Source organism: Pectinophora gossypiella, chromosome 29, assembly GCF_024362695.1.
Source record: "Pectinophora gossypiella chromosome 29, ilPecGoss1.1, whole genome shotgun sequence".
NCBI classification, from domain to species: domain Eukaryota; kingdom Metazoa; phylum Arthropoda; class Insecta; order Lepidoptera; family Gelechiidae; genus Pectinophora; species Pectinophora gossypiella.
In genome coordinates this window covers 1,094,649-1,118,741 of record NC_065432.1, presented here as the reverse complement: position 1 = coordinate 1,118,741, position 24,093 = coordinate 1,094,649, and the positions used below count along the sequence as shown (strand labels likewise).

The window sequence follows — 24,093 nt, the reverse complement described above, 5'->3', positions numbered from 1 at the left end:
CACGATCTGGAGGTCCCGGGCTCGAATCCCGGTGGGGCATTATGAAAAATAAGACGCTGTGATCCCTAGTTTGGTTAGGACAGCAGACTGATACGGTGTGCACTGTAATCATCCTCCTCCTGCCCTTACCCCATTTTAAATGTGTTTGGCACAACAAGTACCTATTCCTTTTCCATTAATTTCTTTCATTTATTATCTCAGTATGGGAGTACTAAGTACCTATTCTTCACACATATTCTTCTTCACACAATTCACCCACACTTTCTTGGGTCATGCCCTTCCTCTACATCCATACTCATCGTAATATGGCTCCCATCCCTCCTGGAATGATCTTCTTTCATAAGTGTAACTATTCTAATTTTACCCAAGATACATTTTTTTTTTTCTTATTTTGTCACCACTTGCAATCGCTCTGAAGAACATAAGCAAGTCTGTTCCTACAAGATACGGTACGGTGTAAATCACCTTACTATCAAGTCATTTAGAAAAATTGTTAAAATCATTTGTCATTTGCAGTATTTTTGTTAACCTCCTAAGACCGAATGTTCTTTATAAATCCAAACCCCATTGTTTAACTATTGTGTCTGGAAATCTCGGTCTATGAGGTTAATGAAGGTACATTGAATATTGTACAAAGAATATTGAGGGGAGGCCTGTGCCCAGCAGTGGGACGTATATAGGCAGTTTATGTTATGTAAAGAATATTACAAATCAAATCAATGATCAACGTAACTTTCAGGTATCAGCCTTATCAGCATGTTTGGACCCTGAGGGCCAGCGGTTGTTCCTGGCCATCGCTAGAGTCATCGACGACGTATCCTGGGCTGGCCAGAACATCCGTGTCTACAATGAGGTCACCATCACACCACCGTATAAGGTACGTGTTTACATTATTACATACATACATACATACATAAACTCACGCCCGTAATCCCTAATGGGGTGGGCAGAGCCACAAGTAATCAAAGACAACTTGCAGCCACTGTTGATACGAAGTCCAAAGATGGATATGATGAATCTTATGGTGATAAGGGATCAGCCTATCGCCCATAACATTAGTCCATCATGTTAGAGGACACAATCCCTCTGTCGGTTTTTACGACATGCCCGGGAAGAGAAGCAGCTGAACGTGTTCTAGGTTTTTTATATGCTCCCAGAACAGCATAGAAGCAATTGTTTACATTATTACCCTGTCAAAAGTATGACACGTAATTGGGTAGTAAGAAATTCTGATTACGAAATGAATACAGATCTAAGTGACGAAAAACATTTCCCTTTTTCTATTTAACTTATACAGGGTGTTCCGTCGCAAAAGTATGGAACTAAAAATAATAAAAAAAAAACACTAAAATTTTCATTAATTTTCCGACAGGATATTCCACTTGATATCAACTCGGAATCGTGGTCTGAATCATCCCCCTCAGTATTCGTTACGGTGTCACTAACACCGTGTGTAATTAAAAAAAAAACAAATCGCACATCTAGTTCTTTAAAGTCATAAATGTAATTTTTTAAATTTTACAGTAGAGCGCTTTAACGATTTTTGTTTTGCCATATCTACGTTAATTACTAAGTTAACTCAATTTCAGATTTTTGACATTTATGACTTTTAAGAACTAGATGTGCGAAATGTAATATTTGTGTATTTTTGTGTTCCCCAGGTGGAGAATGTACTCGGAGAGCAGGATTCGAAACCATACAACTACATCAGGAAATTCGTAGAGAAGCACTGGCGTGAAGACAGACAGAGAGAACTGGCCGCGAGCAGCAACTCACAGCACTAGACTTGTGTATAAACCAGTGTTGCCCGTCGACAGACTATCGACTATCGATAGTCTGTTGAAAAAAAACAATAGTATCGATAGTTCAAGACTATCGACAGTTCTATTTCAAAAAGTGTCGATAGTTTTCAAGTAATCAGAAGCAACACTATCGATAGATAAAGAACCCAATAGTATCGACATGTTTTATGATATTTACGTCCTCGACTTGAGGACTTCACTCACTGGAGCTTATCACCATCACTAATTTAAGAGCCAAGCTCTTGTCAGGGTAGCATCCTCCATGCTACTTTTTAGGAAAAAGGCAGTGGTTTCCCTCTTGCCTTCCGCCCCGCAGTACTCTGTCTGCCGCGATTGGGATGGCGCCCAGAGTAGTCTATTTCAAAGCCGTACTAGGACTCCTGTCGTCCGCCTCTGAATAGTACTGACAGTTACTGCTGCCCTTATGTATGAAGTTAAAATTAATGAATAATACAATCAATAACTTTTATAATGAAATAGACATTTTCTTGAAAAAATGAATCAGTGTTTGAAACAGTGTAGTCGACTGTCGACATTTTATCGATAGTTGGTAGTATACATGGTATAAGAAACCCAGGTATGCTCAAAAGTGACAGCTAATATTTTTTTTTTTTTTTTGTTTTGTTTTTCCCCGAAGGGTAAGGCAAAGGGAACTATGCCCATACAGCCATGTCTTACGTATTTTTTTTCTTGATGATTAATGAAATGATGAAAGGTGATGATGATGAAACCTAAGCCCCCACCCTCGGAGTAGACTCCTACTCCGAACCCCAAACGAATTAACTCAAAAGTCCGCATAAACTTTTGAGTTATGAAGCGGCTTCCCGGCACGAAGCGAAAATAGGCAGATACACTTTGTTCATTGAATACTCCAATATAATAACACTCGCGAATGTCTTCCGACTAACTTAATGCGATCATTAACCACAAAACACCACTTCGTATTAATTATTTAGATTACTCAATGAAGAAAGCAACTGTCCCGTTCCCGTCTCCCGCCGAAAAGCCTGACAGATAATATTTCAAGGTTAGCCCAGCTGACGTCATCCCACCCTGTGTTGCCATTTTGTAAAAAAAAATACCCACGACCAATGTTTTTATAATTACTTTGCAAAGAGATTTTGAACTTTTAGTAAAAGATTTACTTACAGTTTTAATGATTTTTATATATGTGACAAGTAATAGTAATTAAACACATTAGCCAGTAATTCACTTCATTTTCAATAATAAAATTCGCGTCCTTGGAATGTTGGAGATACCAATTTAATGGTAACACTTACGTCATCAATGGACTAGCAATGGCGGCTTGTCATAGGATTGAGCAGGTTTTCTTATACCATGGATATTACAGTGCTACACTCCGTTGATACTATTGTCTGGTTTCGAGCTATCGATAGGACAGCAGATATTTCAATTCGATCAGTGGTTCCCAAACTTCAGTACCCAAAAAACTAATCTAATCTAGCCTACAAGATCACTACTAGGCAAAGGCCTCCCCTTCCTTTTTCTATTTTTCGCGGTCCTGTGCGTACTCCAGCCAGTCCGTCCGGCAAGCGTCCAAGTCGTCACGCCATCTCTTTCGAGGTCTACCACGACTTATGTACCCGTCATGAGGCACTTAACGGTGCTAATTCCTGTAAATACCATCTAATTTTATTTTAAGTTATATCTGTCATTTTCTTATCCGCCGAAAAGGAAAGGGACGGGTAATCGACAAGCATAAAATTTATGGAACACACGTCAATTTTAAGCACAAATCTAAACCAACCGTCTAAAAATTTTACATCCGTCAATAACCCGACACAGTTAAGTAGACAGCACGTCAAACGGATTGCGTACCAGCGACGTACCTTTTGATTCGCCCGGGTTATTCATTCATTCACTCATTCTTCCTAAAATTAAGAGCTGTGAATCATCCGTCCCTTTCCTTTTCGACGGATATGAAAATGACGGATATAACTTTAAATAAAATTAGGCGGTGTCTGCAGGAATCGGGGCCAACGCGTGACGATCCGTGCCCACCACTCAGGGTGCACGATAAACATGTCCGGCCCAATTCCATTTCAGCCGGCCAAAAATCACTCAATAGCCGCCCTAAACTCAGTTTAAAAAAAACAAGGTGATATATTTGCTGATTTTACGTCATTTCGCAAAGTGTTATGGATGAGAAGAAATGACGCAAAAAAAGCAACACATCTTTCAGACATAAATGGTGGAAACCACGTGGTATCTATGATCCAAACATGACTTCATACTCATTAAGTCGAATTCAGTGTTTAGTGAGCCTGGATTCAAACCCTATGATATTAATCATGCGTTCTCCAAGTTGGGAATCACTGAATCAAATATTTTAACAGAATTATGTGAAATGAATTTCAACAAACTGTCGGCACGCCAAATCCCAAAATTCATTTTTGAAATGTATAATATTAAAATCTGTTCTCAATTTCCAAATCTGATAAAAATATTGTTTTTTTTTTTTTTGTTTTGTCGACTCCAAATTTGTGTGTGGTCGGGGGATAACTGTATGTCCATGATGTTAAAAAAAAAAAACTGCTCCACTAATTTGGTGGAGATGACACCACTCTTAACGACATTTTATATCACCATAGTTTTGTTACATTAACAATAATTTATTGATTTTTAGGCCGGTCACATACATTCGGAATTCCGTTGCGGAATTTCGATTCGAAATACTGTTTCGGGATTCCGTTAATATATCACACACATACGTTTATTTCCGTTCGGAATAACAAGGCTCAGTTGAGCGACGCTAGAACTTGAGTTCAGACATTTGGCATTATGGACGACGATTTTCTTATCGCGATAGCACTGTTGCTATACCTATCAAGGAAAAAAAAATACGTCGCCGTTACTGGGCCATGCATAGGCCATCATACGGAATTCCCAATCAGATTAAATTTCGAACGGAAAAAAACTGTATGTGGTTGATTCATAGATGTTGTATGGATTTAATGCGTTCGATATTACGAATCGATATTTCGAATCGAAATTCCGAAACGGAATTCCGAATGTATGTGACCGGCCTTAATGGCTTTCCAGGCTACGTTCACCAAAATCAATGTAGATGGCGTTGTACAGATTTAACGCGATAATTACCTATTTTATCATCACTCGGGTAAATAATGATTCCAAAATACAATATAATGGCAGAAGCATATATGAAAATAATTGTTGCTTGATATTTGGACCACATTATGTATAGAATTCAACTTCGAATTTTGCAACTTTCGCAAAGGCCGGTCATAGGATGGGTGACAAAAAAAAAGTTTCATCTCGAGCTCCTCCGTGCTTCGGAAGGCACGTTAAGCCGTTGGTCCCGGCTGCATTAGCAGTCGTTAATAACCATCAATCCGCACTGGGCCCGCGTGATGATTTAAGGCCCGATCTCCCTATCCATCCATAGGGAAGGCCCGTGCCCCAGCAGTGGGGACGTTAATGGGCTGATGATGATGATGATGTATAGAATTATATTGCTACCTATATTGCTTCTCTTTATTTTGATCAGAATAATAACGGGTGGAAGATGTGTTGTGCGTGGGTGTAATAACAAGGGTCATCATTTATACCCATAAACAATGATAAAAAATGCATATGTCTGTTATCCATGAAATTAGAAGGTTAAACGAAGGGAAAACTACAGCGCTATCTATATTTTTTTGGGAACGTCGCTTGAAAAGTCGTCATTGGTGCTAATTCCTGTAAATACCATCTAATTTTATTTTAAGTTATATCTGTCATTTTCTTATCCGCCGAAAAGGAAAGGGACGGGTAATCGACAAGCATAAAATTTATGGAACACACGTCAATTTTAAGCACAAATCTAAACCAACCGTCTAAAAATTTTACGTCCGTCAATAACCCGACACAGTTAAGTAGACAGCACGTCAAACGGATTGCATACCAGCGACGTACCTGTTGATTCGCCCGGGTTATTCATTCATTTACTCATTCTTCCTAAAATTAAGAGCTGTGAATCATCCGTCCCTTTCCTTTTCGACGGATATGAAAATGACGGATATAACTTAAAATAAAATTAGGCGGTGTCTGCAGGAATCGGGGCCATTGTAAAAAATGAATTTATTTTTTTTTACTTATGGCCATACAGATATCGTTTAAGTTTGGGGTTTATATAGTATAGGCATATTTATATAATGTTGCGAGAGAAAATTCAGAAAATTATTAAAAAAAGTGTAAAGTTACCTCCTTTGTTTTACTTGAATTCGTGTGTGTACCTTATCCTTGCAGTGCCCCCAAAAAATTGTGTGTGTCAGGATGGCGTGGGAGATGTCTGAGTCACGAAATGTGTACTTTGTACCTATGCTCCCTAAGCTGTACCTATGCTCATGAAAACTGTACCTCGAGCAATTCAATATTAAATAGATAGTGAAATATGCACGCCATCCTGATTATTATTCAAATTCAAATAATTTATTTTCAGACCATAACGTCCATAGAAAAAATAAATAATAATAAACACTAAATAAGTACAAAAATTGTTAAAAAATAAAAGTACAAATACATAAAAATTATAAACAAGAAATTAAAATTAAAAATCATTTTAAAATTTACGTAACAATAAAAAAAAATATGAATATATTATATTATAGATATAATAAATAGAAAAAAAATGATTATGATTTTATGAAACCAACGCTTAAAATCATGGCCTGAACCATGTCTTGTAAAGTATTCGTTACGATGTCACTAATACCCGGTATGTATGATTAAAAAAATAAACGAACTATTGCTATATAATTCTTTATTATAATAACTTAATGCTAAAAAACTATGCTATAGGCTACAGAAGTAGGCTTACAATACACAAAGATAATAATAAATTATCATATATAATTCATACAAATCACAAAAGTTAGGCTATTTACAAAGATAATATATATTAGCGTCTTATCAAAATCAGTTCAGTAGTTTCGTTCAATCATACTTTCGGACAACCGGAAATTTAACTAACTTCACAGGACCATATTCCCATGGTATAAGAAAACCAGGTATGCTCAAAAGTGACAGCTAACATTTCAAGGTTAGCCCAGCTGACGTCAACACACGTCAATTTTAAGAACAAATCTAAAACAACCGTCTAAAAATTTTACATTGGCTAATAACCCGACAGAATTATGTTGACAGCACACGTCAAACGGTTAGCATACCAGCGAGATACCTTTTTGATTCGCCTGGGTTATTCATTCATTTACTCATTCTTCCTAAAATTAAGAGCTGTCAATCATCCGTCCCTTTCCTTTTCGGCGGATAAGAAAATGACAGGTATAACTTGAAGTAAAATTAGGAGGTGTCTGCAGGAATCGGGGCCATTGTTACGTTTGTTTATTCGTATATGACGTCTCCTAGTATATATGTTTCGCCTCCTTCCTCTTGGACTTGTATGCTTTGTTCAGCCAGGATCTGCTCCTCATCATCTATCGTCTCTTGCTCCTCCAGTAACACCTGAAACAATTTAACATAGCGCCTAATTATTTATTCACATTTAAGGTGTCTAAGCCTCAGAAATGTTTGCCAATGCTCGGACTGATGCGTTTCAGGCCATTATACGCAAAAAGTCGGCGTCGTTGCTGCAAAGGGTACGGGATAGCAGCAACTCTCTACTGAGGGCTATTGCTGATAAGGCCAATAGTCCGCTGATACGACACCTTGTTGCCATCACCAAATCTAATTTAGTTTTACTTTACTAACAATAAAATTAAGCAAATAAATACTAACAATAAATGGATCTTGTTATCTTAAATAAACAATAATAATAATAATAAGGGTGGTATTAATAAAGTAAGCTTCGAGACTGCCCTCAAGATCATGTCAATATGACAGTTCCCATATAATAACAGAAACTTGAGCGTGATCTTAAGGGCAGTCTCAGGTGAGATTACTTTGTTAATGGCCCCGATTCCTGCAGACATCTCTTAATTTTACTTTAAGTTATACCTGTCATTTTCTTATCCGCCGAAAAGGAAAGGGACGGATGATTGACAGCTCTTAATTTTAGGAAGAATGAGTAAATAAATGAATAACCCGGGCGAATTTTTAGACGGTTGTTTTAGATTTGTGCTTAAAATTGACGTGTGTTCCATAAATTTTATGCTTGTCGATTACCCGTCCCTTTCCTTTTCGGCGGATAAGAAAATGACAGATGTAACTTAAAATAAAATTAGATGGTGTTTACAGGAATTAGCACCAATACCAGCCTAAGAACCCAGTTGGTAGAGCGTTTGCCTCTCACTTTGAGGTTGCAGAATCGAATCAGGAGCTTCTTCTCTCGTGTGGGTTGCGAGGCGGAGTACCAACCTCATCAACCCTGGTGTCAGGGTTACTATTGAGCCGCCAAAGGCCCCTAACATGGCTCATATAACGACTACTTACTTACGTCAGTAAGTAGTAACCGGGACCAACGGCTTAACGTGCCTTCCGAAGCACGGATCATCTTACTTTCGGACAACCAGGTGATCATGTAATTTCCTAACGAAACATGGGAGCACAAAGTAATTTTTGTGATATGTCCCCACCGGGAATCGAACCCAGGACCTCCGGATCGTGAGCCCAACGCTCAACCACTGGACCACAGAGGTCGTTAGGAGCTGATTCAGCCTTTATGTCCTGGGGTCACCGGGTTGCAGACAATCTCCGTAGAGAATTAGGTACCCCTGATGCCGGGCAGCAGCGGTATCAGTACTGGTTGGAGGCCGAGGAAATGGATTCTGTTAGGGCTCTAGCTAGAACATCACCGATTGAGAAATTGGTCGGTGTACTGCGGAACTGAAGGCGATTGGGGCAACCACCATTCTACACGCCCTAACTATGGAGTAATGGCGATTACTCTACCGACAAGAGCGCAGCTCTTAAATAGAGAGAGAGAGAGAATTAGATAAAATTGCAGTCACCCATGACCCAACCTGTCGCCAGGATCCGCCCATGAAACGAATCCAGCACAGGCCTAAACCAATGACTGTCGAATTTGTTTTCGAATTCACGTTTGGATCATAAACGATTATCACGTGCTCAGTGGTGAAAGGAAAACATCGCGAGGAAATCCACATTCCCGAGTAATGCGTTTTCGGAGGTATGTGACCTAACCTAACCTGTATTGGGCTGGTTTTCCTTCGGGTTGGAAGGTCAGACAGGCAGTCGCTTCTGTAAAAAACCGGACCTGTCATATATTAATATTTTCTTTCTTTCTTTCTAGTTAATATTTAATATGAACTAGATCAGAACACTTCACTATTCATTCATCAATGAACTCCTTAACGCTATAGTAAGCTTTTTGTGTCAAATCGTCAGATGATTTCCTTATCTCACCTCAGCCTCGACTGTTTCCACCTCTTCCTCCACTTCCTGCTCTATCTCCTCTTCTCCCATCTCCATCTGTTCACCTTCTATCTCTTGTTCGTGCACCACCTGGTTCTCGTACTCCAACCGCACTTTGTTGCCATCTTTTGGAAAATAAATATAATAAATTAATTAAATTCAAATTCAAAAATATCTTTATTCAGTAGGTAACATAGTTACACTTTGAATCGTCAATTTTTACATAACGAACGTCACCGCCTAAAACTACTGCAGCTTCTCACAACCTGTATAGCCGGGGAAAAGAAGCTGAGCATTTTCAAAAATAAGTGTACCTCCCATTTTCACGTTGTCCCTTGTGTTTGAAGTCTAATAACTAGTAAAATTTACTTCTAGCTAATTATTTTAATTATTGAGATACATTAAATATATTCTAAACTAATTAAATTCTAACAAATTTTTCATGGTTATGAGGAATTATTTAAATAAAATGTAAATTTTTATCACTAAGTACTAGATTTTGCTGTGTCCCCCACTCAAACTGATAAATGTTTGAAGAGATTCTTAAAACTTTTTGTACTAGGGTATCATTTGATGTTTGGTATTGGTTGAAGTTTTCTAAAGGTTCTCTCATTTCCAGTAGTTTATAATTTAAATCTTGTGCTTATTTAAATATAGTTCAATTTTTTCAAAAGTCTTAAAAAGTGTACCGACCGGACATGTCGGGTTTGTCACGACTAAAACTGCCTATTGAAATTATTTACGGTAGCTATTTTCGTTTTAAAATGGCAAAATTATCCTTAATTTACCGGTCGCCATTTAAAAAAAGACTAGTGACAAAATATATTTCGTGACGCGAGACGTGTTTTCTGGTATTCCACGGCCGTCAAAATTTTATCTGTCGGGTTTGAGACGATATAAAATCAGATTCAGGTGAGTTTTATTTTTATTAATTTATTCAGAAGATGAACTATATTATAATGCAAAATTATTTACATTTGGTGACAAGACTAGGTATTTTTTTTCCTTTTAAATATCGGTTTGAATACAAAATGGGAACAGAGCGTCACGTCAGTTTTGCGTCATTTTTCCCTGTGACCTACAGGCTGACTAGCAAAGTCGCAAAACCGACACTATAAAGCAGAGACTACATACTGAAAAGGTTTAAATTTTTTAGGCTTAACAATGCCACTAACTAGTGCAGAACGGTCTCGGAGATATAGAGAAAAATTTAAAAAAGAAAATCCCGAGAAATTAAACGCCCAAAGGTTAAAAAAATTACAAAGAATAAAATCGAAGAAGAAAAAAATATCTGAAATGAATGAAGAAGAAGCTGAAAAAAGAAGACAAGTTTGTTATTTGTTAAACTAAGTAATCTTGATTTTCAAAAAGACTGTTCCCATTAAGAATTGATAATTATTTGGTTAAAAACTTAAAATTTGTGTAAGTATATCTTTTATTTTATTCACTTACATTTTTGGGTTCGGTTTTCTCCTGTGTGAGCCCACCCTTAGAAAAATTCGTATGTCAGTTTTGCGACAGTCCGTCATTTTGCGACGAAGAAATTCTTAGATTTTTCTAATTTTCAATATGGAGAGTTGCTAATAATTTCTATTATTTATTAAAATGATTTTAATATTCGGTATCACAATAATTACTTTGTTTATTAAACTAATATTCGAAATTAAATCGTAAATATAATGGTTGCCTTGGTATCAGCTGTGACAAAACCGAACGAAAAACTAGCATATTTCGTGTTTTATAGATTTTATGACTATGTATATATTTTTTTCATAAAATATCTTTGGTAATCTTCATAACACAACTAAAATCATATTTATATCTTTCTTATAGTTACAGACCAATTATTTTTTAAGATAGTCGCAAAACTGACATTTTTTTCGCCCGTCGCCCTATAATTTAATAATTTTTCGTAAAATAGATTAATCTGTTAACAACTTCACATAATTTCATAAACTATCGCGTATCTTAATAATATCTAAATCAAAATATCTCCAACAATGTCATATTTTTAATTATAGCTAAAATTCAGACGTAGTACACTTAATTTTGAAAACGCTCAGCTGCAAGAAAAACCTCGGCACAGGGCCCTAGACGTTCTTTAAAAAAAAAAAACATAAAATATTGGTATACAATATTACACTTTCGAACCCCCCGAACAGCCTCCGTGGTCTAGTTGTTAGATCGTTAGGCTCACGATCCGGAGGTCCGGGTTCGATTCCCGATGGGGACATTGTCGAAATCACTTTGTGAGACTGACCTTTGTTTGGTAAGGACTTTTCAGGCTTGAATCACCTGATTGTCCGAAAAAGTAAGATGATTCCGTGCTTCGGAGGGCACGTTAAGCCGTTGGTCCCGGCTATTAGCCGTAAAAAACACCTCCACCAACCCGCAGTGGAGCAGCGTGGTGGAGTATGCTCCATACCCCCTCCGGTTGATTGAGGGGAGGCCTGTGCCCAGCAGTGGGACGTATATAGGCTGGTTATGTTATGTGTATGTAATTACACCTTCATCCTCTGTCGTGTAGAGGTTAGAGCGTTGGGCTCACGATCCGGGGGCCCCGGGTTCAAATCCCGGTGGGGACATATCACAAAAAAACACTTTGTGATCGCTAGTTTGGTTAGGACAGGTTACTATTGAGCCGCCATAGGCCCCTGAGATGGCTCGTGTAACGATTACATACTTACATCAGTAAGTAGTAACCGGGACCAACGGCTTAACGTGCCTTCCGAAGTACTTTCTGACAATCATCAGCCTGTAACGTCCTGACCAAACTAGGGATCACAAAGTGATTTTTGTGATAGGTCCCCACCGGGATTCGAACCCGGTGCCTCCGGATCGTGAGCCCGACGCTCAACCACTGGACAACGGAGGCCGTTAATTAAACTATAGGTATAAAAGAACATATAATATTATATAATCAGAGGATGGGTGACCACAAAAAAAAGTTTTCATCTCGAGCTCCTCCGTGCTTCGGAAGGCACGTTAAGCCGTTGGTCCCGGCTGCATTAGCAGTCGTTAATAACCACCAATCCGCACTGGGCCCGCGTGGTGGTTTAAGGCCCGATCTCCCTATCCATCCATAGGGAAGGCCCGTGCCCCAGCAGTGGGGACGTTAATGGGCTGATGATGATGATAAATTAGATAAACATTAACATTAACCCGTGGCCTCCGGATCGTGCAACGCTCAACCCCGGAGGCCGATAGCAAAGATGATATCCAAGGTCGTCCCCTGCCCACCCCGCTACGCACCGTAGACGTACACGTCCTTCTTGTTTTCGAGGTTCATGAGTGATATCAGTTTCTTGTACTCCGTCTTCTGGTCCTCCGTCATGTTCACCTGGTTGTGGTTCTTGAGGTGGTAGTTGAGATGCGAACTCTGTTTGAATCTGCAACCGAGAAAAATACAAATATACCTCCGTGGTCTAGTTTGATCTAGTGGTTAGAGCGTTAGGCTCACGATCTCGAGGTCCGGGTTCGATTCCCGATGGGGACATTGTCAAAATTACTTTGTGAGACTGTCCTTTGTTTGGTAAGGACTTTTAGTAACAATGATTTCTTACTCACTAATATTAGTATTACACAGACACACACATACACAATAAAAATAAGACGTTTATATACTGCTCCTGTACAAGTGACTCATGGAGCAATGAGTCACGTACGGACATTCCAGCCTAATGGGCCATCTTAAGAGTCTAAATGCTGAAAACAGAGCCCACTAACTAACTCCCAGCATAATGGGCCATCTTAGAGTCTAAATGCAGAAAACAGAGCCCACTAACTAACTCCCAGCATAATGGGCCATCTTAGAGTCTAAATGCGGAAAACAGATGCAAACTTACGAACTCCCAGCATAATGGGCCATCTTAGAGTCTAAATGCGGAAAACAGAGCCCACTAACTAACTCCCAGCATAATGGGCCATCTTAGAGTCTAAATGCTGAAAACAGAGCCCACTAACTAACTCCCAGTATAATGGGCCATCTTAGAGTCATAATGCTGAAAACAGAGCCCACTAACTAACTCCCAGCATAATGGGCCATCTTAGAGTCTAAATGCAGAAAACAGAGCCCACTAACTAACTCCCAGCATAATGGGCCATCTTAGAGTCTAAATGCGGAAAACAGATGCAAACTTACGAACTCCCAGCATAATGGGCCATCTTAGAGTCTAAATGCGGAAAACAGAGCCCACTAACTAACTCCCAGCATAATGGGCCATCTTAGAGTCTAAATGCTGAAAACAGAGCCCACTAACTAACTCCCAGTATAATGGGCCATCTTAGAGTCATAATGCTGAAAACAGAGCCCACTAACTAACTCCCAGCATAATGGGCCATCTTAGAGTCTAAATGCAGAAAACAGAGCCCACTAACTAACTCCCAGCATAATGGGCCATCTTAGAGTCTAAATGCGGAAAACAGATGCAAACTTACGAACTCCCAGCATAATGGGCCATCTTAGAGTCTAAATGCGGAAAACAGAGCCCACTAACTAACTCCCAGCATAATGGGCCATCTTAGAGTCTAAATGCTGAAAACAGAGCCCACTAACTAACTCCCTCACTTGTCCGGCCATATGCCTCACCTCTTCTGGCAGATGCCGCACTGGAAGGGCGACACGTTGGTGTGCGTGCGCATATGCTGCCGCAGGTGCACGGACTGGCAAAAGCTCTTGGAGCAGATCACGCAGCGGTACGGCTTCATTTTCGTGTGTATGCGCAGGTGCTGGTCCAGCCCTGAAAGGATGTAAAAATATTATCCGTAAAAGTTGAGTCACAGTCGGGTCACAGTCGAGTCACAGTCCAGTAAAAGTTGAGTCGCAGTCGAGTAAAAGTTGAGTCGCAGCCGAGTCACAGTCGAGTAAAAGTTGAGTCGCAGTCGAGTAAAAGTTGAGTCGCAGCTGAGTCACAGTCGAGTAAAAGTTGAGTCACAGTCAAGTCGCAGTCGAGTTAAATATTTCAGCTGCTGAGAAGTTAGTCTCAATAGACTAGATGTTTTTTTTATGCGTTCACTTGTAATTGGCTTACACATTAGTACTGTTTAACTTTGTTTAATTATGTTTTAACTAAATGTTATTATTTTTTCGTGAAAAATGGGTTCCGACATGAAAAAGGATCCTTTTAATAATGAAAGTTCGCCACCAAACTTGACATTTTGATATTCACTCAAATAAATAAAATAAACTAACCTGACTTCTGTGTGAAGGACTTCGGGCAGAAGGTGCAGTGGAATGGCCTATCGCCCGTGTGCATGCGCATGTGTTGTTGAACGCCGCCCTGTGGGGGAACACCAGCATTTTTTTTAAATTGTTTTAAGTTTACGCGGTTATTATCATAATCTTCTTCTTCTATCGTACGAGTTGCGAGGTGGAATACCAACCTCATCAACCCTGGTATCAGGGTTATAATTGAGCCGCCAAAGACCCCTGACGGCTCATGTAACGATAACTCACATCAGTAAATAGTAACCGGCACCAACGGCTTGACGTGCCTTCCGAAGCATGGTTCGTCTTAATTTCAGAGAATCGGGTGATCAGCCTGTAATCTCCTAACCAAACTAGGGTTTACAAAGTGATTTTTGTGATATGCCCCCACCGGGATTCGAACCCGGTTCCTCCGGATCGTGAGTCCAACGCTCATTAGACTGTTTACGTCATGTAAGAATAACAATAATGTACGTAACGATGAATATTATGATGGATCATCTGTAAGAGCGAATATGCTGATGCCCTATCATCATACGATTTATCATTATCCACCTTAGGACTATGTATCAAAAATGGCTGCAAATAGTTTCTTGATTATGTAGTACCGTCAGAGGTACATAGCAAGATGAACTAAGTACCCACGCCTCACCGAGCTTTCTGTTAGACCAACGTGATAGGTGGTGAGTAGTGTTGCCGAAAAATCGATAGTTTTACTATCGATAGTAAACAGCCAAAATCATCTACCCAACCGATAGGCCTCGTGGTATCGTTGCTTATCAATAGTATCGCCAAAAAGAGCTATCGATACTATCGTTTTTTGGGAAACTATCGATAGTTCGATCGAAAACTATCGATAGGGCGCTATCGAGCGGCAACACTAGTGGTCAGCCGTAACTGAGCGGTACAAAAGGGCGGCCTTATTATCGTGTAGCAATCTCCCCCAGGCGACCCGGGCCCACCTGTTGCGTGAACCGCTTGAGGCAGACGCCGCACTGGAACGGCTTCAGCTTGATGTGGTCGGTGGCCTTGTGGTCAGACAACTCCTTGCTGGTCTGGAACCCAGCGCCACACACCTGCGGATATAAAATAAATGAAAAAATGGACCTACAACTTAACATAACATAAACTGCCTATATACGTCCCACTGCTGGGCACAGGCCTCCCCCCAATCAACCGGAGGGGGTATGGAGCATACTCCACCACGCTGCTCCACTGCGGGTTGGTGGAGGTGTTTTTACGGCTAATAGCCTGGACCAACGGCTTAACGTGCCTTCCGAAGCACGGAATCATCTTACTATTTCGGACAATCAGGTGATTCAAGCCTGAAAAGTCCTTACCAAACAAAGGACAGTCTCACAAAGTGATTTCGACAATGTCCCCATCGGGAATCGAACCCGGACCTCCAGATCGTGAGCCTAACGCTCTAACCACTAATACTTAAATACCTAAAAACTTAAAATAAAATGAAATGGTGGTTATTACGTCGCAAAATTTATGTTTTTTTTTTAATTATTTTCAATTCTATACTTTTGCTTCCGAGTAAGTGTGGGTGCGGACGGACGTATGTATGAGTGTGGGTGTGCGAGTGTGTGATTGAGGCCACCAAAGACCTCTCACAGACTTGGCAGCGCAGCCCCTTGCGAGGGCGCGTGTGCTCGTCTCGGAAGTGTGTCAATAAGCATGTATACGTGAGTGTGTCGGTGTCGGCGTGTGTGTGTGTGTGTGTGTGTGTGTGTGTGGGTGTGTGTGGGTGTGTGTGGGTGTGTGTGAGAGTGTGTGAGCGTGTGTGTGTGGGAGTAACTATGCGTGAGTGTGTGTGTGTGTGTGTGTGTGTGTGTGTGAGAGTGTGTGAGCGTGTGTGTGTGGGAGTAACTATGCGTGAGTGTGCGTGAGTGTGTGTGTGTGTGTGTGAGAGTGTGTGAGCGTGTGTGTGTGAGAGTGACTATGCGTCAGTGTGCGTGAGTGTGTGTGAGAGTGTGTGAGCGTGTGTGTGTGGGAGTGACTATGCGTGAGTGTGTGTGTGTGTGTGTGAGAGAGTGTGTGAGCGTGTGTGTGTGGGAGTGACTATGCGTGAGCGTGCGTGAGTGTGTGTGTGTGTGTGTGTGAGAGTGTGTGAGTAACTATGCGTGAGTGTGCGTGAGTGTGTGTGTGTGTGTGTGAGAGTGTGTGAGCGTGTATGTGTGGGAGTGACTATGCGTGAGTGTGCGTGAGTGTGTGTGTGTGTGTGAGAGTGTGTGAGCGTGTGTGAGCGTGTGTGAGCGTGTGTGAGCGTGTGTGTGTGGGAGTGACTATGCGTGAGTGTGCGTGAGTGTGTGTGTGTGAGAGTGTGTGAGCGTGTGTGTGTGGGAGTGACTATGCGTGAGTGTGTGTGTGTGTGTGTCTGTGTGTGTCATTTCAAAGTGAAAATACTTACGACACAGCTATACGGCGCTAGGGGCTCGTATGACGCCACTAGAGGTTTCTCGCAGACCTGGCAGCGGAGGCCCTTGCGGCGCCGCGTGTGCTCGTCCCGGAAGTGCGCGGAGTACTCGCAGCACGAGAAGAATATCTGGTGGCACGTGCCGTCAGCCACCAGGGTCGACGGCTGCAGACACTCGAAAGGCCCGCTGGAAGACAAAGGAACAAATAGGGTCACAGCTGATAATTGAAACCGGCCTCCGTGGTCCAGTGGTTGAGCGTTGGGCTCACGATCCGGAGGTCCTGGGTTCGATACCTGGTGGGGACTTATCACAAAACTTTGTGACCCCTAGTTTGGTTAGGACATTACAGGCTGATCACCTGACTGTCCGAAAGTAAGACGATCCGTGCTTCGGAAGGCACGTTAAGTCGTTGGTCCCGGTTACTACTTACTGATGTAAGTACGTAGTCGTTATATGAGTCATGTCAGGGGACTTTGGCGACTCAATAATTAAAATGAGTTAGTGATCTATAAATATTGGTGCTAATTCCTGTAAACACCATCTAATTTTATTTTAAGTTACATCTGTCATTTTCTTATCCGTCGAAAAGGAAAGGGACGGGTAATCGACAAGCATAAAATTTATGGAACACACGTCAATTTTAAGCAGAAATCTAAAACAACCGTCTAAAAATTTTACATTGGCCAATAACCCGACAGAATTAAGTTGACAGCACACGTCAAACGGTTTGCATACCAGCGAGATACCTTTTGGATTCGCCCGGGTTATTCATTAATTTACTCATTCTTCCTAAAATTTACGACTGTCAATCATCCGTCTCTTTCCTTTTCGGCGAATAAGAAAATGACAGGTATAACTTAAAGTAAAATTAGGAGGTGTCTGCAGGAATCGGCTCTCAGACGACGCCCTGAACCGAGGTTCGCGCCCAACTGGGCACCCTCAGGACTGTTGTCTTAAACGTTGTACCGGGTGAGAGCCTTCAGCGCTCCCCATTTGTCCGGCCAAGTAGTTAATGCCATCTGCGGTAAATCTACAATAAGTCACGTCAAAAAAAAAAGCAGGAATCGGGGCCAATGTGTAGTGTCTGTGTAAAACGAGGTATCTTGTATGAAGTGTCTGGGGCATGCGTAAAGATAAACTTACGTGATAGGTCTAACTTCTTTTTCCTTTTCCCTATCTTTCTTCGCTGGTACCTTCTCCACCTTCTCTGTCTCCGACTTTCTCTTCCTCGGCTGGCTCTCTGGAGGATTCTCCGCCTATAACAGGTGTATCGATAAACTATAACTCGCCAACACAAAAAAGAAATGGGTACTAAAAAAGGTAATTTAATGGGAAATAATAAAAAGAAATTAAATTGTTATAAATAAACATGAATTAAAATTATCATAGTAAAAACGGTTACAACGGTAAAAACGGTAACAACGGTAATAAACCTGTCCTACCTCTGTTGATCAACGAAAGTAAAAATTAAAAAATTTAAAAGCCCCCAACCAAAAAAAGTACTCAACTATTATGACAAAAGGTTAAAAATGCTAAACCCTATAAAAAGCAAAAAATAACTTATCTCACATATTATGCTTGCAAGCAAACTGAGCGTGTAACATTCCTATCACACTTAACAAACGACCTGATGACCTTGAAGACCTGAACCGATTTCCACCAAACATAGATAAGAACACTCTCGACTGATATACCTTTCAAACAAAGAAAACCGCATTAAAATCGGATCATCCGTTTGGGAGCTACGATGCCACAGACAGATACATACACATTTAGACAGACACGTCAAACTTATAACACCCCGTCGTTTTTGCGTCGGGGGTTAAAAAGAAGGTTACGCCAAAATGAATACCAAACTAAATTGATGCGGGCTTTAAGAATTTTGAAATGAAGCTGTAAATAACGGAAAAACTTAATGTGAAACTTAATAATACTAAAACACTTATCTTAAAAAACATTCCAGAATAATAATAGACCAAATTGGAGATGTCCTTAGAAAAGGTGTATGAAGCGATTGATGAATGTGGAGGAAGCAAGAGAAGTGTGTCAGGATCGAAGCAAATGGAATTCTATAGTCTCTGCTTACCCCGGTGGGAAATAGGCGTGAGTTTAAGTATGTATGTTATAATTATGACAACTAATGATACATAACTTCACCACTGTTTACAAATAATTCGCTGGGGTCATTGACTGAACTTTTGCTCTTTGATTGTATGGTCACGAGCATTAATATACACTTTGGTGCCATGTCACATTAACTTTTTTGACAAATTGTACTGTAAGTCTCACTAAATGTCAAATATGTTAGTGCGACAGAGTCCTAAAGTGGGCACATTATATTGCTCATGACTGTACATACCTTGATGATGATGTAGCTGACATCATCTGAAGCGAGGGTCATCAGGTCAGCTGGTGCCATGGATGAAATTATCTTCTCAGTTTTAAGCTTTATCATCTGCTCTTGACTCTCCTTAGACGGTTTCTTGACCTGGAAAATACAAACAGGGTGTTAGTGGCACATCCAATGTTTTTAATTTACTTTGCAAGGAAATTTTGTACTTTTACTAAAATATTTACGTACAGTTTTAATGATTTTTATATATGTGACAAATAATAGTAATTAAATACATCAGTCAGTAATTTACTTAATTTTCAATAATAAAATTTACGTCCTTGGAATGTTGGAGATACCAATTTAATGGTAACACTTACGTCATCAAAGGGCTAGCAATGGCGGCTTGTCATAGGATTGAGCATACCTGCCGGTTCTGCATGACAACCGAGCCGCGCGGCGCGATTTATATTGAACGCTTCGACCAATAAACGATACGATTGCTATCTAAGTAGATGGATGTCAAACGGCTATTGGTCGAAGGCCTCGATATAATTCGCGTCGCGCGCGGCGCGGTTACCGTGCAGAGCCTACTGGTCTTCTTATAACATAAACACCCTGTATACGTCCCACTGCTGGGCACAGGCCTCCCCTCAATCAACCGGAGGGGGCACGGAGCATACTCCCCCACGCTGCTCCAATGTGGGTTGGTGGATGTTTTTACGGCTAATAGCCGGGACCAACCGCTTAACGTGCCCTCCGAAGCACGGAATCATCTTACTTTTTCGGACAATCAGTTGATTCAAACCTGAAAAGTCCTTACCAAACAAAGGACAGTCTCACAGTGATTTCGACAATGTCCCCATAGGGAATCGAACCCGGACCTCCAGACCATGAGTCTAACGCTCTAACCACATTACTCTCATACCTTCGGGACCAGAACACACCAGGATGGAGTATCCCATTAGCTAGTCCTACTCAATGCACAATCACTCTAATACACTCTCAGAGGGGGTTTTAGTGGGTGAGAGTCCCACATAACCCAGCTACTTTCCCGAGCAGCTGGGTATGCATAATGCTCCCCCTCTATAAAAAAAAAACGCTCTAACCACTAGACCGGGTGTTGGAGTCTGGTACAGGACCATCCAGGCAAGTCCGCTATGGATTCCTTGGTTTGAGAATGCCAACCTCAATAGGAAGCTATTGATCTCAGCTCTCAGGCTGCGTTCCGGACACATCCCAACAAATAAGTTTTATCATTTAATGGGTATTAAACCTTCACCTCTGTGCCATGACTGTCATATGGTCGATGACCTTTACCATATTTTGTTGGAATGTGCCCGGAATATAGACGTGCGAAGAAAGGTTTTTCGCTCTCAGGGTGTGATTTCTCTTGGCAACGGAGAAGTCAATTGCTGGTTGGCAGAGCCACTATCAAGTAAGGCTTTTAGTTTATATTATCTGGTTGACCAACCCCTTGTCTAAGGGATATGTACACGAAAGCACCTATGAGGCTGGCATGATCACACAGGGTGTTCAAAGCCTCGTTAAAAATAAGAAAAAAAAAACCACTAGACCACGGAGGCTGTTGGTCTGGTCTTCTTATACCATGGATTGATTTACCTCAGGCTGCGTCCACGATGACGGATCTCCGGTGGCGTAGGCGTCTATGTGCTCCATTCGCGCGTGGTTCCGCAGCGCCATGTCGCTGGCGAAACTCTTGTTGCAAATTCGACAGGACACACAGTTCTCATCATCCGAGGATAAGACCTCCTTCTGCAAAGCATAACATACAAGGTGTTAGTGACATCGTAACAAATACTGAGGGTTGTTTGTTTGGTTAACGGGGTTGTTTGAATGAAGTGTCCGGGGTGTGACAACGGGTACAAATCCTCAAAGGTATGGGGTCGCTCCGTGCCTGTTAAAACCCCAACAGGCTTCCAAGCTTCTGGAAGGAGTTAGGTTGGCTTACGTAGTTAATAATAGCACGCATAATGGACCATCTTAGAGTCTAAAGAGGAAGACATGTTAAGCCGCCGTTGGTCCCGGTTACAACTTACTGATGTAAATTAGTAGTTGTTACATGAGTCATGTCAGGGGCCTTTGGCGGCTCAATAGTAACCCAGACACCAGGCTTGATGAGGTTGATAATCCACCTCACAACCCACACAATAGAAGGAGAATATGTATAATCGTTCTTAACCCAGATTCCCCTACTGGCCTTTTAAACGCCCGCCAATACTTATCAAATCTACCCTCGATTATTTGTAGAATTAATGTTTTCTACCCTAGTTATCTCTGCGTTATTCTCCTTAGTGTTAATTAAGCTTCATGACAGTAACTTGTTTATGCTATTTGTGTGCCTATTTTCAATTAATTTTGCGGTTTTAAGTGACAGTTAATAAAATATTTCGAAATATGGCTTCTAAGAGGTAAGTTTTTATTAGTTTTTCGAGATATTATTGTTTATTACTTATAGCTTTATTGAGACGTAAGTACATATTAGTCAATAAATGGAAAATAAAGTATCTTACAAGAGTTTTTTATATCAATTTTGATCTTGAAAGTTTATGGTCGTTTAAACGCCCAGTAGGAGAATCAACGTCTGTTATGTTTTCCAGGCCGCGATATATGAAACCGTTGAGATTGATTGAAATTATCGAAGATCTGGAGTGTATTGACGATAACGATCAATTGCCAAGTGGCGTAGCTATTTTACCACCTGAAATGCGAACGCTGATGTAACTGATGAGGATTCTGGAGGCGAAGAAGTTGTAACTTGGCATAATCTTCTAGGTAAGCTAGTAAGCGAAATAGTTATACATTTGTTCATAATACATTTATTACCATTACACAGTTATTTATTAGTTTTTATATATTGATTCAAATTGTTGGGTTTTTCAGGTTCTCAGCTGAAAGCTCAAGCGGACCTGATATATTCAGACGACGAATCTTTTGACATTGAACATGAATTGCCTTTGTCTACGATAGCCAAAAGAAGATGTACAGGCATTGTATCTATTGATGAAGCTGCGGATCCCCCGGAACAGATTATATCAAATGTCACTGCACCTACCGAATGTGATACACCTCTTATAGCCGTGACAGTGCCACGTAATCAAAAATATCAGTGAAGGAACCGTCACAATGCACATAGATTCCCAGAGAGGCAATAAATCGAGATTGAGCTGACCAAAATATAGGACCAGCATCAGGGGGGAAAAAATTTTCCATTGCTGTGTCATTGCCTCGACATGGCTGTTCACAATGCTTGGCAGTTGTACAAGGCTGATAGTGGCGAATATTATCATCTGACTTATCGCGGGGCGGTAGCAAGAAGCTTACTGGAGAACTCTGGAGACGTATCAAAAAACGGAAAAGCGTGGTCCACGTCCAACGTCAAGAAACTATCGTGAAACGTCCCGTTATGACAGAATGGAGCATCTGGTGGAATATAAAGAAAATCAGCTGAGGTGTGCTGTATGCAAGAAAAAAACTAATTATTTTTGTAAAAAATGTACTGTTTCTCTGCACCCCAAAGCATGTTTTCTTACATATCACACTGCCGAATAGTAGAAATATTATCATATTACAGTTAAAATGTTTATGTTGCAAATAAAAGTGCGTAAGAAAACTTAAATTGTATTTTAATACAGCTATATTTCCTTGTGTATGTTAGTAGTGGATATTCCTACTGGGCGTTTAAACGGCCATGATTTTCCCGCTTTCCCAGAAGAGATAGATTTTATTCACTATTTTTCCGAAGACTTTGGCACCACAATAAAACACATATTGAAAAATTACGAAATCCGGAGACCATAAATAGTTTCAGGAGTAACTGGGTTAAGGGTAATCCACCACTAGACTTACCTTAATTTTAACGTTGGGCACGACATTGACGAATCTATGTTGTTGAGTCCCTGCCATGGCGTCGAGCTGTAAAAAAAAAACATTACTTACCTAATATAATTTATCAGTTTGCAAAACTAGCTAAGGCTTTTGGCTTACTGGTTAGCATGGGTATGGCAGCCAGAACTATCCAGAGCGAGACAAAGCTAAAGGTGCCCACTGAACCCAAGACTAAGAAACATTAAGCTGCTACCTATTGGGCGGAGCGCTGTTTAACTTTGCATTCTTCAAATTTAAACATTTAGAGTGCCAAGTTGGACATGACGTTAGGCTACTCTTGATACTTAACATTTCCTCCATAATGATAACAGTCTACAGTAACTATGTTTACTGAAATTAGACTCACAATTTCATTTATATTTTTGTGCACAAATCTCTCTAACGTAAACAGTTCATCGTCATCTAAAATATCCCCGTGGAGGTTATACATACTCATTTTCTCCGAATACGACTAAGAAAATCAGTTTACACAAGTACTAAACTACACAAAAAATCACAAAATATTCAAAAATGCAACAAAATAGCGGCAACTTATTAAAAATGACAAAAATCTTTACTTTTTAATGTCTCGGTTGGCGTTGGAACTAAATATAAACATTAAAAAAAATATACAACGCTATCGATTTTTACGTAACTAACCTATTAAAAATGTTGGTAATGAAACTAATGAGCCACAATATTTAATAATTGCTGATAAATACAAGGGAAAATAAGGAATTCTTAGATTCTTACCTTCAAAACCCAAAGTTTCCTTTCAAAGATTGGCGTTTGTTTTTTTTAATTAAAAAAAAGAAATCGAAAAAAAGAAAAAATTAAAAAGTAAAGTAATTTCAAAAAAATGTCAAAACAATTTGTCAATTTTGGCGCCTGAAACACTTTTCGCGAAAATTCAATGTAATCTACGACTTGATAAAGGAAAATATTAGAGAAATACAATTATAATACTCGAGGCGTGGCTTCTGTAAAGAACAAAGCCGCCATTTCGTGATATGCGTGGTTATTTTTAACATGCGAAGCGAACACTATCTGTCAAAACGACATTACGACTCCAAGGACCAAGTATTTGGT

At 40.3% G+C, this 24,093-nt stretch overlaps 2 protein-coding genes across 8 annotated transcripts in view; one reads left to right on the top strand and one right to left on the bottom strand.

Moving 5' to 3' along the window:
- Positions 1-24,093, top strand: part of LOC126379611 (protein LSM12 homolog) — a 59,136-nt gene that overhangs the window by 704 nt on the left and 34,339 nt on the right. Inside the window, exons 2-4 of one of the 2 annotated variants that reach the window (XM_050028434.1) lie at positions 740-877; positions 1,662-2,379; positions 6,833-6,870. In XM_050028434.1, the coding sequence (XP_049884391.1) occupies positions 740-877; positions 1,662-1,784 (261 nt within the window). In that variant the 3' untranslated portion in view covers positions 1,785-2,379; positions 6,833-6,870. Of the gene's footprint in view, positions 1-739; positions 878-1,661; positions 2,380-6,832; positions 6,871-24,093 lie in introns of those variants that run through there. The other variant, XM_050028433.1, reaches the window with a different exon arrangement.
- Positions 1-24,093, bottom strand: part of LOC126379483 (zinc finger protein ZFP2-like) — a 122,914-nt gene that overhangs the window by 98,121 nt on the left and 700 nt on the right. The window contains exons 1-13 of one of the 6 annotated variants that reach the window (XR_007568347.1): positions 23,372-23,466; positions 22,987-23,052; positions 20,740-20,892; positions 19,144-19,272; positions 17,928-18,040; positions 16,778-16,970; positions 15,324-15,437; positions 14,347-14,434; positions 13,744-13,894; positions 12,408-12,544; positions 9,147-9,280; positions 7,003-7,286; positions 5,510-5,738 (exon numbers count right to left, since the gene is read on the bottom strand). Coding sequence is in view for 3 of the 6 variants with exons in the window: in XM_050028247.1 (XP_049884204.1) it covers positions 7,167-7,286; positions 9,147-9,280; positions 12,408-12,544; positions 13,744-13,894; positions 14,347-14,434; positions 15,324-15,437; positions 16,778-16,970; positions 17,928-18,040; positions 19,144-19,272; positions 20,740-20,892; positions 22,987-23,052; positions 23,372-23,461 (1,488 nt within the window). In the remaining 3 variants the exon portion in view is untranslated. Of the gene's footprint in view, positions 1-5,509; positions 5,739-6,871; positions 7,287-9,146; positions 9,281-12,407; positions 12,545-13,743; positions 13,895-14,346; positions 14,435-15,323; positions 15,438-16,777; positions 16,971-17,927; positions 18,041-19,143; positions 19,273-20,739; positions 20,893-22,986; positions 23,053-23,371; positions 23,467-23,757; positions 23,993-24,093 lie in introns of those variants that run through there. The other 5 variants (XR_007568349.1, XR_007568348.1, XM_050028247.1 and 2 more) reach the window with 5 other exon arrangements.